General features: G+C 36.9%; 1 protein-coding gene across 3 annotated transcripts in view; it reads left to right on the plus strand.

Moving 5' to 3' along the window:
- Smc4 (structural maintenance of chromosomes 4) overlaps window positions 1–12,462 on the plus strand; it is a 36,146-nt gene that overhangs the window by 16,430 nt on the left and 7,254 nt on the right. For all 3 annotated transcript variants that reach the window (XM_004639853.2, XM_023699685.1, XM_023699686.1), the window contains 6 exons: window positions 1,686–1,871; window positions 3,192–3,353; window positions 6,832–7,057; window positions 7,134–7,213; window positions 8,314–8,466; window positions 9,710–9,836. In XM_004639853.2, coding sequence (XP_004639910.1) covers window positions 1,686–1,871; window positions 3,192–3,353; window positions 6,832–7,057; window positions 7,134–7,213; window positions 8,314–8,466; window positions 9,710–9,836 — 934 coding nt within the window. The remainder of the gene's footprint in view (window positions 1–1,685; window positions 1,872–3,191; window positions 3,354–6,831; window positions 7,058–7,133; window positions 7,214–8,313; window positions 8,467–9,709; window positions 9,837–12,462) is intronic.

Raw genomic sequence — 12,462 nt, forward strand, 5'->3', positions numbered from 1 at the left:
GGCGGGCTGGCATGTGGTGCTGGGGGATCGAACCGCGGTCCCTGTGCTTTGCTTAGCTTAGCTTGTTGTACGTAGGTGCTTTAGACCACTGAGCCATCTCACCAGCCCTCATAGTGTAGTTTAAACTTGCTCTTGAGCTCATTATGCAGCCTAGGCTGGCCTGGAACTCATGACAATCCTGCCTCAATCTTCCAAGTGCTGGGATTACAGGCATGCGCCACCATACACAGTCGTCAACCCTAGTTATACTTGTTTTTAATCTTAACATCTAAAGTGATTCATCTGTAGTTACCTTTTTCTCATTTAGTGTAATCTAAAAAGAATAGACTTAGAATTTTTGCATCTTCTGTAGCACATCAAAGCCCTCAGTTTGTCCCTGTTAGCACAAAAGAAATTATCTTATCCTCGGAAGACTTGAGGATTAACCACTACTGAATTTCCATGGAAATAATTCAAGAAAAAACTTCTGTAAACATGTAAGGTAGGCAACTTATGTAAGGATAAAAAAGCTCATTTTTTGATTTTCAATTTCTAGATGTAGTTTCTTCCCTAGTGGGACTCCAGATTGTTGTGAATTAAAAAATGAACAATGTGGCTTACCTGGTTCATCTATGTCCCTCTCACCAATTGGAGTTAATTAGTTGTTTAAAGACTTTCATGAACTTTAATCTCTAAAGCTTCTATGGACAAGATGCAACAGAAAATCTGGTTTGTTTTAGCTGGGCCCAGTGATACCTGCCTGTAGTTCTAGCTTCTTGGGAGGCCAAGAAAAGATTCCGTGATTCCAGGTTGAGGCTATCCTGGAAAACATGGCAAGACATTGTCTCAAAAAGAAGGTGCTGTTTGTCTAGTCACAATATCAAAAATAAATTAAATCTTTTTCATTATAATTGCATGCTATTTTCTTATCGAGGGATTTCATGATCATGTGGAATGTAAACGAAAATTACATCTGCTGACTACCTCCATCTTTCTGCTGACTGAGTTGTAGGTTTTTTGTTTTTCCAGTAAGTTACATTCATGCCCTGAGCTTTGACTTTATGCCTATGTAACAAGTAATAGAGATAATGTAAAGCCAGAAAATGGGGGAGAAAGGGGGAGAACATCAGTCATAAAAGATGGCTGCTGCTGAATTGATGTTGAGAAATGAAATTTGGATTTGATCAATGTCTGATTGGCATCCTTGACATTTTTGTATAGTAGTGAGACTGTCCAATCATCTTTCTCCCCTTTATTTAGATAATGCATTTTTGTTTTTGTTTTCATTTTTATTTAATCAGAAAGCAAAATATGGCATAACCCTGCCCAGTCATGTCTGGTACCCTGTTCCTAGATCCTACTGTTGGTTAGAGCAGAACTGGTGAATTAAGACATACTTACACATAACTTTGGTGCCAAGCTAGGATTTCCTTAGCTATGTCTCTTCATTCTCTATCACGATGAACTGTTCCTGGAACCATATTGCTTTTGCATTCCCTTTTATTGACCCAAATGATTTAAAACTGGAAGCCCATGCACATTTTTCAAAGCTAAGTCAGCAGTTCTAGAATGAAAGTGGAGTTCTGTTTCATGTTTACTTTTAGCCTCTTCCTTCTTCACTATTATCGAAATATTACAATTGATTCTGTGTTATGTTTGGATATACTGAAGATCTGTTTTTTGGTTTCATTTTTGTTTTACTGTAGAAGGAAAAAGAACTTCAAAAACTTACGCAAGAAGAAATAAATTTCAAAAGTTTGGTTCATGACCTTTTCCAAAAAGTTGAAGAAGCAAAAAGCTCCTTAGCAATGAATCGAAGTAGAGGGAAAGTACTTGATGCAGTAATTCAAGAAAAAAAGTCTGGCAGGATTCCAGGAATATATGGAAGATTGGTAATGTAAACTTGAGGATGACTTCACATTTTTCTCAAGACAGACATCGCAAATTCTGTTCTTGTATCTGTTGAGAGTCACCAAACAAAATAACTTCCATTTTTAAGGAACACCCTTGGATTTTGTTGTTTGTTGGGACAGGGTCTCACTATGTAGTACAGGCTGACTTGAACTTGCAGTCATCTTCCTGCCTTGGCTTCCTGATTCCTTGGGTTATGGGAATGTGCCGCTATGCCCAACATGGAACACTCGTTTTTGAAAATTTTTGCTCTTTTTGTTCATTTGTTTAGTTTGGGATAACACTAAGCGACTTCCACCATATTTTCTTGCAGATATAGTTTGAGTGTATTTATTTGCTACCTCGGAAAACCAAAGCCCGTCAGTGAATGGTGCTAGGAAGCTAAGTAATAGATTAATGATGAGAAAGATGTGTTTCATCAGTACTTACATTGTCTTAGCTGGCTTTTAGTAATTGGAATGCTTTGGGATTGCAGATTGAGCTCAGGGGTAAGAGCACTGTCCTAGCAAGTTGGATTTAGTCCTCAGCACCAAAACAAATTGAAACTTGAAATTTTTGTTATTTTGCCTTTAGTTTGGTAAGATTTGTCTCTATAAATGTTATCTCACTCTGCTTATTAAAGTTGAAACTACTAGGGTCTGGGGGAAAAAAATTCAAGCTACTTATTGTTAAGTGGTTTTTAAAATGTACATTAGCCAGGTAAGGCGGTGCATACCTATAATTCTACACTCAGGAGGCTAAGGTAGGACGATCACTATCAGTTCAAGACCAACCTAAACTGTGTAGCAAGGTCCTATCTAAAAGTGGAGGAAAAAAAAAAAAATGACCTTAAAATCCACATGTAGGGGTTGGGGAGATAGCTCAGAGACATAAGCACCTCCCTGGAAGGTCCTAAATTCAGTTCCTGTACCCTCATGCCATGCCAGCCCAGGAACAAGGCATGGTAGCTCAAGCCTATAATCCCACCACTTGGGAATTTGGGACAGGAGGATCCCTGCAGGTTTGAGATCAATCTGGGGACTACAAAAAGTCAGCAGAGGACCAGTCTGAGCTGTGTAGCGAGACCCTGTTTTAAAAACAATGTAATGACTATTTCTATAATGGGATTGTTGAAGTGATTGGGACACTTAAGTTTTTTTCATTGTGTATTGTTTCATACTCCTTAATTATGTATACATACAGTTTTTCAATTAAAAGTAACTTGAAATCTGTGTGTGTGAATGCAAATGAAATTGACTTCTATTACATAGTGTATTTCCTTACAATTATATATTGATTTTTAACCTTTACTTTTTAATTAGGGGGACTTAGGAGCCATTGATGAAAAATACGATGTAGCTATTTCATCCTGCTGCCATGCCTTAGACTACATTGTTGTTGATTCTATTGATACAGCCCAAGAATGTGTAAACTTCCTCAAAAGACAAAATATTGGAGTTGCAACCTTTATAGGTTTAGATAAGGTTAGTATTCATAGTATGGTAGTACCAAGTGTTTTCCTTTGGAAATGTAGCTTTTTCTTCACCATTTCTTTACCTCTGATAAGTTTGGGGAATTATGTTAGCCTCTGGGATTTTAAGATTTTTGTCCCAGCCAAGCATGGTGGGGTGTACATGTAACCCAGCACTTCAGAGACTGATATAGGAAGATCACTGTGAGTTCAAGGCCAGTCTGAACTACATAATCAGACCCTGTCTCAAAAAACAAAACTAAAAATTTTTCCCCCAAAAAAGTAGAAACAACCCAAATGTGCATCTAATAGATAAGTACATAAAGTGTGGTACATATATCCAGATAATGAGACATCATTCAGCAATGAAAAACAGAATAAAGCACAGATACATGTTTCAGAATATACCTGAAAACTTGTTGTGAAAATACAGTAAATGGCCACATTAAATAGGAAAAGATTTTGCATTGCCTTTATTAATTGCCTTCACTTCATTGCAGTGTTAGAATGGTAGAACTGGTAGTTTATATTCATTGCATTAACTTTTTCTGAGTAAAACCTTTACTGAGACAAATAATTGCTATGTGATTCATGCAGTATAAAATTAGGTGTTTAATACCAGCCTGACTATTCAAATATAAGATGACCAAACATGCATATTTTTCATTAATTTTTAATAAATATAAAAACTTTATCAATTTTATTCATTATTAAGAATCAACTACCCCTGTCCCCTTCCAGCCCTTCCCCTGGGGCACGCTGAGCCAGTGAAAGAACCTGGGCGTGGTGGCACACACCTGTAATCCCAGCACTGGGGAGACTGAAAACAAGAGGATCACCATGAGTCCAATCTGCATAGTGTAACCTTGTACCAAATACCAAAAAAAAAAAAAAAAAAAAGAAAGAAAAAAGAAAAGAAAGAAAGAATCAACTCGTTGGGCCAGGAATATAGCTCAGTAGCACAATACCTGTCTGGCAAGCACAAGGTCCTGAGTTCAATTTCTGGTACCAAAAAAATACAGAATAAAAACAGAATCAACTGATTAAAATGATACCTACCCAGGCAAAACTTGGTATAGTCAGTTCATAAATAAATGTGCTCCCTGAATGTAAGTAGCCAAAGTATACATTTGAATGAATTAGGAGTAATATATTTTTGAGGTTGTCCGGCCATTACCATTATCTAAACTCAGATTATTTTTGTCTCCCCATGGGCCTTACTGGTGAATCCCTTCTCTCTTCTGTACCCCTAACCTATCATTAATATACTTTGTCTCTAAATTGTTTTATTTTATTTTTTTTTAAATATTTATTTTTATTTATTACATTTATTTATTGTGTGTGTGTGTGTGGCCAGCTCAGCCCACCAGGGGGCGGGTCTGGCTGGCATGTGGTGCTGGGGATCGAACCGCGGTCCCTGTGCTTTGCCAAGCTTGTTTCAAGTAGGTGCTTTAGACCACTGAGCCATCTCTCCAGCCCCTCTAAATTGTTTTAGACATTTCATATAAATGCAATCATACAGTTTGTGGCGTTTTTGCCTACATAACAGGTTGTCATGTTCATCTATTTTGTAGCATGTATGTGTTCATTTTTATTTCTGAAATGTCCCATTGTCTGGATATATGTGCCACATTTTATCCATTCTGTTGGACATCTGAATTCTGCTTTTTTGACTACTTGAGCCATAATACTGCTGTGAACATTCATGCAAGAGGTTGTACTCATATGCATAAGTTCTGGGTGGGTGGGTTGTTTGGGTTTTTTTTCTTTGAATGTATTTACTACAGGGTCTCACTACACAAATTGGACTTGTAGTGATCCTCCTGTTTTCAGCCTCCCAAGCACTGGGATTACAGGCACACGTCACCACACCTAGTCTGTCATCTCAGCTTGCCACATGGGCAGGGCCAGCACAGCACACAGGATCAAACCCTGGTCCCTATGCCTGTCTAAGCAGTTGCTTTAGTCTGCTGAGCTCTCTGGCCAGCCCTGAGTTTTTGGTTTTCTCATATATCTTTAGGAGTAGAATTACTGGATAATAAAGTAATTTTGTGTTTAACTCTTTAAGGAATTACCCAGCTGTTTTCCATATGCTGTACTTTTACTCACCAGCATGTGTGTGCCAGTTCCTTCACATCCGTATTAAGAGTTATTACAAATCTTTTTTACTTTAGTTTGTGGATCTGATATGGTGTCTTATTGTTCTTTTTCTTTTGCATTTTCTTGATGACTAATGGTTTGGTTGTTTTGTTTTGGTGGAACTGGGCATTGAACTTGGACCCTTGCGCTTGCCAGGGAAGCACTTATTCTACTGAGCCATCTCCCCAGCCCCCTGATGATTAATGTTGAACAATCTTTTTAAGTGTTTTTCTTAATATTACGGAGTCGTGAGAGTTCTTTACTTTTTGTACAAGTCTTATTAATATATGCTTTATGAATAATTTCTGTAGGATTGGCTAGTAAGGCCTATGAAGAAATGAAAATATCTGAGTGTACTTTTTATTTTTCATTTTCTTTTTAATCATTTATTTATTTATTTATTTATTTATTTATGTATTTGGTACAGGGTCTCACTATGCGGCTCAGACTCATAGTGATCCTCCTGTTTCAGCCTCCCGAGCACTGGGATTACAGGATGTGCCACCATGCAGTACCAAGGATAGCACCATGGTCCTTGCACTTGCCAGGCAGGTGCTTAGACTGCCAAGCTATTTCCCAGGCCCCTTAGTGTACTTTTTAATAATGTTTTTAATTTTGATAAAGTTAGTTTTCCTTTTTTTTTTTTTTTTTTTTGGTTGCTGGTATTTTTGTACTTTTTAGCTTTTACATTTAGATTTCTTAACTCATTCAAGGTTTGGTTTGGATTGGTTTGGTTTGTTTTTTTCACTAGGATCAAACTCAGGACTTCATACTTGCCATGCAGGCGCTTAACACTGCTGAGCTATGTCCCTGACTCTCATTATGGACTTTTTGCTTGGATGGTTGGTTTATAATGAGCTGGGAATTAAGCCTTCACACTGTGATACATTCCCAGCCCTTTCTAATTTTAGTCATGGGATCTCACTAAGTTGCTCAGTCTAGTCTTAAACTTGTCCTTCTGCTCCAGATTCCCAGAGTACTGGGATTATGCACAGTTTGAATTGTTTTTCTGATATATAGGGATCTGGCTTATTTTGCAAGTGAATGTTCAGTTGTTCCAGCACCATTTATTGGGAAGATTATATTCTCCATCCCCATTGAGTTTTCTGGCTACCTTAATCAGGTTAATAAACATGATGGTTTATTTTTGTGCTCTGAATTTTTCCCTTTGTGCTACTATTAGTCTTGATCACTATAGCTTTGTAGTAAGTTTTGCTAGCAGATTATTCATTGCTATTATATGGAAATGCAGTTAATTGTTGCTGAGCTTATTTAATAGTTTTTGGTGTGAATTCTTTATCATGATACCTAAAAGAAATAAATTTTTAATATTTTTTTATTTTAACTTTTAGATGGCAGTCTGGGCCAAAAAAATGACCAAAATTCAAACTCCTGAAAATACTCCTCGGTTGTTTGATTTAGTTAAAGTGAAAGATGAGAAAATTCGCCAAGCTTTTTACTTTGCCTTACGAGACACCTTGGTAGCTGACAACTTGGATCAAGCCACAAGAGTAGCATATCAAAAAGATAGAAGATGGAGGGTGGTAACTTTACAGGGGCAAATCATAGAACAGTCAGGTAAGGATGATCTCTTCCCATTGAATTTATTGAACCTTGGGCAGGACACCTGATTGATTCCTCTCATGTTCTCCAGGTACAATGACTGGTGGTGGCAGCAAAGTAATGAAAGGACGAATGGGTTCTTCAGTTGCTGTTGAAATCTCTGAGGACGAGGTCAGCATATGTAGAACTGTTAAGACTTTTTTATTTCTAACTTTGCTGAGGCACAACAATGCAAAATTCAGCCATTTTGAGACCTGTGCTCAAGTCTTAAATTAACATACTGAATTTTCCAGTAATGGTTATATAAATCATTGGAAGTATTTGTTTATTTAAGACCCCTTATACTGTCACAGAATTATTGCTGCATTGCATAAGTAGTTTATTTCAGAATAATTTTTTTAAGGTATAACAAAGACTTGTGGTACCTGTTTGTTTTATTTTTTCTCTACTTATTTAAAATTTTGGGGGCTGGGGATTTGGCTCAGCGGTAGAATGCTTGCCTGGCAAACTGGCAGCCCTGGGTTTGGTCCTTGGCACCAACAACAACAAATGAACCTCCCCTAAAAAACAATTCAACCAAAAAAATACAGTAAAATCAAAAAAGAACAAAACAAACAAGGTAAAATTTTTCCAACATAGGACCAGGGAAATAGCTCAGAATAAGCGCTGCCTGGCGAGCACAAGGTCCTGAGTTCAATCCCCAGTACCACAAAAAATAAAATTTTTTCAATGAAATATCTAGGAAGAATTATTGACAACATTATTGTTGTCAGTATTGCATGAACTTTTTTCTTCCCTAAAAGCGTTTTTAGGTGGGCTGAGAGTGTAAATCATGTGAGGCCCTGTGCTTGATTCCCAGCACAACCTCCTTTAATGAAAGTTGTTCTTTGCTATCCTGGCTATTAAACTTTTCCCAAAATGTTGTACCTTAATTCTCTCCCACACCCCCATTTTTGAAATAATTTATCTTTTTCCACTCAATTTTTTTTTTTTTTTTCCGGTACCAGGAATCGAACTCAGGACCCCCCCCCCAAGTGTTTGAATGCTGTTTCTTTATTAAAATAATTGGTTACTTTAGAAAATTTAAAGTCTTTTTGTCTTATATGTTGACCATCTCATAAGTTTTATTTAACATTGGTGATTCACATATCCCCAGTTTAACATTACAGATTGATTTTTGTCTCTTAACATCAGAAAAGTTTGGGTTTGCTTCATTCTAGATTGATTTTGCTATCAACTTGAAATGGTGCTTGACTCATATTTCTTTGTAGGTAAATAAAATGGAATCCCAGTTGCAAAGAGATTCTAAGAAAGCAATGCAAATCCAAGAACAGAAAGTACAACTTGAAGAAGCAGTAGTTAAGTTACAACATAATTATCGAGAAATGAAGAATACACTCGAGAAGTTCACTGCAAGCATCCAGGTACTGTGTGCGCATGTGTATGTGTATTAGCGGAAACTTAGAATTTAGCAGCGGCTTGGCCGAACCATTTTGATACACACTCCTAATTTTAAACTATATGAGGTAATGTTGCTTCCCTGAAATAATTTAGTAAATAATCTTGATGCTGTATCCACTGATACTCCTTAGAAATATGACTTCTCTTAGCAGTTACATTTATACAGGTTACAGTTTATTCTTTTCAAAGTGAAATGTTTTGATTATGTAAAAGCAATGTAGGGGCCTGGGAGATGGCTCAGTGGAATAAGTGCTTCCCTGGTAAGCACAAGGGCCTGAGTTCAATCCCCGGTTCTGCAACAAAACAAAACAAATAAAAGCAATGTATACTTTTAAGTTTCAGAAAATGCCCCGATGACTGCTTCTAATTTTGATGTATATTCCTGAGCTTTTAAAATATATAGTTAGCATGTTATATATATGGTAGATATATTTATGTAAAGAATACAGGTGACTTTAATATCATAACTTTTCTTCACTTAATAAATTAAGGCTTTGGGGCTGGAGAGATGGCTCAGTGGTCTAAAGCACCTACTTGGAACAAGCTTGGTAAAGCACAGGGACCGCGGTTCGATCCCCCAGCACCACATGCCAGCCAGACCCGCCCCCTGGTGGGCTGAGCTGGCCACACACACACACACACACATAAATAAATAAATAAATGTAAAATAAATAAAGCTTTAAAAAAAAAATAAATAAATAAATTAAGGCTTTAATTCCACGCCAGTATAAATTGCCTTGGTTTTTTTAGTTGTTTTGGAGTGTTTGTATACATCACTTTTTGATAAATGTTTTTCTTTATTACTGTGTACACTGTCCTGTACATTGCCATAATTTAAAATATCCTTATAGTACTATATACTTTCCGATCATTTTCCAAGATGAATTACAAGTAATATACAGTATGTAGTACAATGTTTAGGCATTTGTTATGTAATGACAAATTGTCCTCACATTGGTTCTAGTTCATGAAACAGCATATATAGATATTTTCTAGGCCTTTGAGTACTACCTACCCTTAAGTATATGTAAGTTTGCTGCTTTCTGAACAAAATAATGGCATTCAAACTTGTCTTACATTTTGTGTTTGGGGCCATGTTATATATATCCATGTTTTTGCCCTTTTCCTGTTAGTGTACTTGCTTAAAGATTTTAAATTCCTGTTTTAAAGTTATGTTAACATATAAAGTGTTGAAATATTTTGTAGCGTTTATCAGAGCAAGAAGAATACTTGAATATACAAGTTAAGGAACTTGAAACGAATGTACTTGCCACAGCCCCAGACAAAAAAAAGCAGAAATTGCTGGAAGAAAATGTCAGTGCTTTCAAAACAGGTATTTTTTGTTTTGGTTTAAAACCGGTTTTGTTTCATTTTTATTTTTTTGGTACTGGGAATTACAGGCATGTTTAAAGATATAGACTCGTTGAGATTGTCAAAAATAAAAGTTTATAGTGTTTAAGATAGCAGTGTACAAAATAAACCATGCCTAAGTGATTATATGCAAATCATTGCAGTATTTTACAGTTGTTTACTGTTTACTTCTCGAGCCTATCCAGATAAGGCAACTCTGCATTCCCTTATCTGACAAGGAAACTTGAGGCAGCTAGTAGTTGATAGAATTTGCCAAGGGTCACACAGAACGTTGGTGGCATACAAATAGATGATGTGGTCCATTTTAGAGCCCAGGTTCTTAATTTCATACTTGTAGACTCCAATAGTAGTGATTTTACAAACTTTAAAAAGTGAGAATTTTATAAAAAAAGGATTTAGAGAAACTACTCAAAGAGCACATAGACAATAAGTGATGTGCACTCAAAACCAAACAATATTCAAAAATATATTTTTTCCTAGAACCTTTTTGTGCAGTAAATGTGCAAATGTTTGCCAGATTGTGTGTTTAAGCAAAAGAAAACTTAGGTATAATTGACTTTGTAACTTTGTTGAGGGGCCAGGGAGATGGCTCAGTAGAATAAGCGCTTTCCTGGCAAGCGCGAGGGCCCTAGTTCAATCCCCGGTTCCGCAAAAATAAATAAAGTAACTTTGTTGAAGTCTCCTGATTGTGTGGCTTATACTACAGTAGAAGGAAATACTGTGTCATAGTCCCCTTCCAGATCTGTAACATCTTAACTCCTGATCCAAGAAATCACAGTGAGCCCTCACTTTATCTTTATTTTTTTTTTTAAATATTTATTTATTTATTTGTTTATTTAGTGTGTGTGTGGCCAGCTCAGCCCACCAGGGGGCGGGCCTGGCTGGCATGTGGTGCTGGGGACTGAACCAGGGTCCCTGTGTTTTGCTTAGCTTAGCTTGTTCTAAGTAGGTGCTTTAGTCCACTGAGCCATCTCACCAGCCCCGCTCACTTTATCTTTAAAGGGACCAGTCTTTTAATAGTATAGCACTTGAACCAAAAGAGAGAAATATAGATGATCTCAAAACTTTAAAGAAGGAGCAAGGGTGGTGTACATCCATAATACCAGCATGAGAGGATTTATCTAGAATATATATTTCGCTCTTGCAGACACACTAACTATACCCATACTCCCCCTTACCCTGTAGTACATACTGATAAAATATTTACTGTGACTTTTTCAATGATAGCTAAGGTCATCTCAGAGACCAAAAAATATTTTTGTTTGCCATTGATAGCTGTTTTATAGACTAAGGAAATGTTTTATATGAAAAGTAATCTTTAACCCTATTAATAGTCCTGTAAATCTCTTACAGAAATTACTGGTTATAGTCAGTAGACTATTAATGATGTCTGATATGAGAGAACTATTCCTGTGAGCATAAACTTGAGTAGAAATTTCACGATTTAGATTTTAAGTGTATCTCCCTAGTTCCTGTTTAGAGAATAAAGCAAGAGAAGCAAGGTCTAAGCAGAAAGATTGTGTTATTGCAGTAATTCAGTTAAGAGGTGATGGATAATGACTACAGGGTTTTTTAACTCCTGAACATACAAATATAGTTCAGTAAACCATACCTAAATGTACATTTTAAGATAGACATTTACATACAGAATGTCTACCAATATACATACTATTGTAGATACTTACAAAGGACTATATACTGAGTACCTGGAAACAAGAGGATATGCTGTAGAGAAACTCTCAGTATGGGGCTAGAAATTGACTCCAGTGGTACATTGTTTGCCAGACATCAGGCAAACCTAGCTTCTATTCCCAATGAAAAAGAAAATAAAATACTTAGAGCTGGGGGGTCAAGGAGGTGAAGGGTAGGAGCCTTCTTAGCTGCACACCTGACCCATCTTTAGGATGATAAACCCTCAAAAAGCAGTTTCTTTTAAAAGAATCAACTAGTGTCAGAAATACAAGAAATAGAGATGTTAGGATTAAGTATAATAGATGGGCTATAAGATCAGTCTAGTCTCTGGTAATGTAGTACAAAGAGATTGTAAAAATGAGAAGATATTTGGGAGATTAGGTGGGGGATTTTTTTGGTTTGTTTTTGTTTTTTGAGAGGACTCATAGGCCGAAGAGAGAGCTCAGCGGCATAAACAACCTGCCTCTTTTTTTTTTTTTTTTTTTTTTTGCAGAACCAGGGATTGAACTCAGGCCTTTGCGCTTGCCAGGGAAACACTTATTCTACTGAGCCATCTCCCTGGCCCGGGGAAATTAGATTTTGAAATTCTAACATTGCTTAGGAGAGATAAAAAGGGAAGCAGTAATTAATCCTTTTATCTCACCAGTTCTGCTTACCTCTTCTATGTTAGATATCTGAATACCCATAGGAGCTCTGTGGTACTATGTATCAGTTTAGCATTTGTTCGCCTTTCTTTTTTTTTCTTCTTTTTCTTTTTCTTTATTTCTTTATTTGTGTGTGTGGCCAGCTCAGCCCGCCCTGGCTGGCATGTGGTGCTGGGGGATTGAACCACGGTCCCTGTGCTTTGCTAAGCTTGTTCTAAGTAGGTGCTTTAGACCACTGAGCCATCTCACCAG

Source organism: Octodon degus, unplaced genomic scaffold (genome assembly GCF_000260255.1).
Source record: "Octodon degus isolate 3935 unplaced genomic scaffold, OctDeg1.0 scaffold00115, whole genome shotgun sequence".
Taxonomy (NCBI): Eukaryota; Metazoa; Chordata; class Mammalia; order Rodentia; family Octodontidae; genus Octodon; species Octodon degus.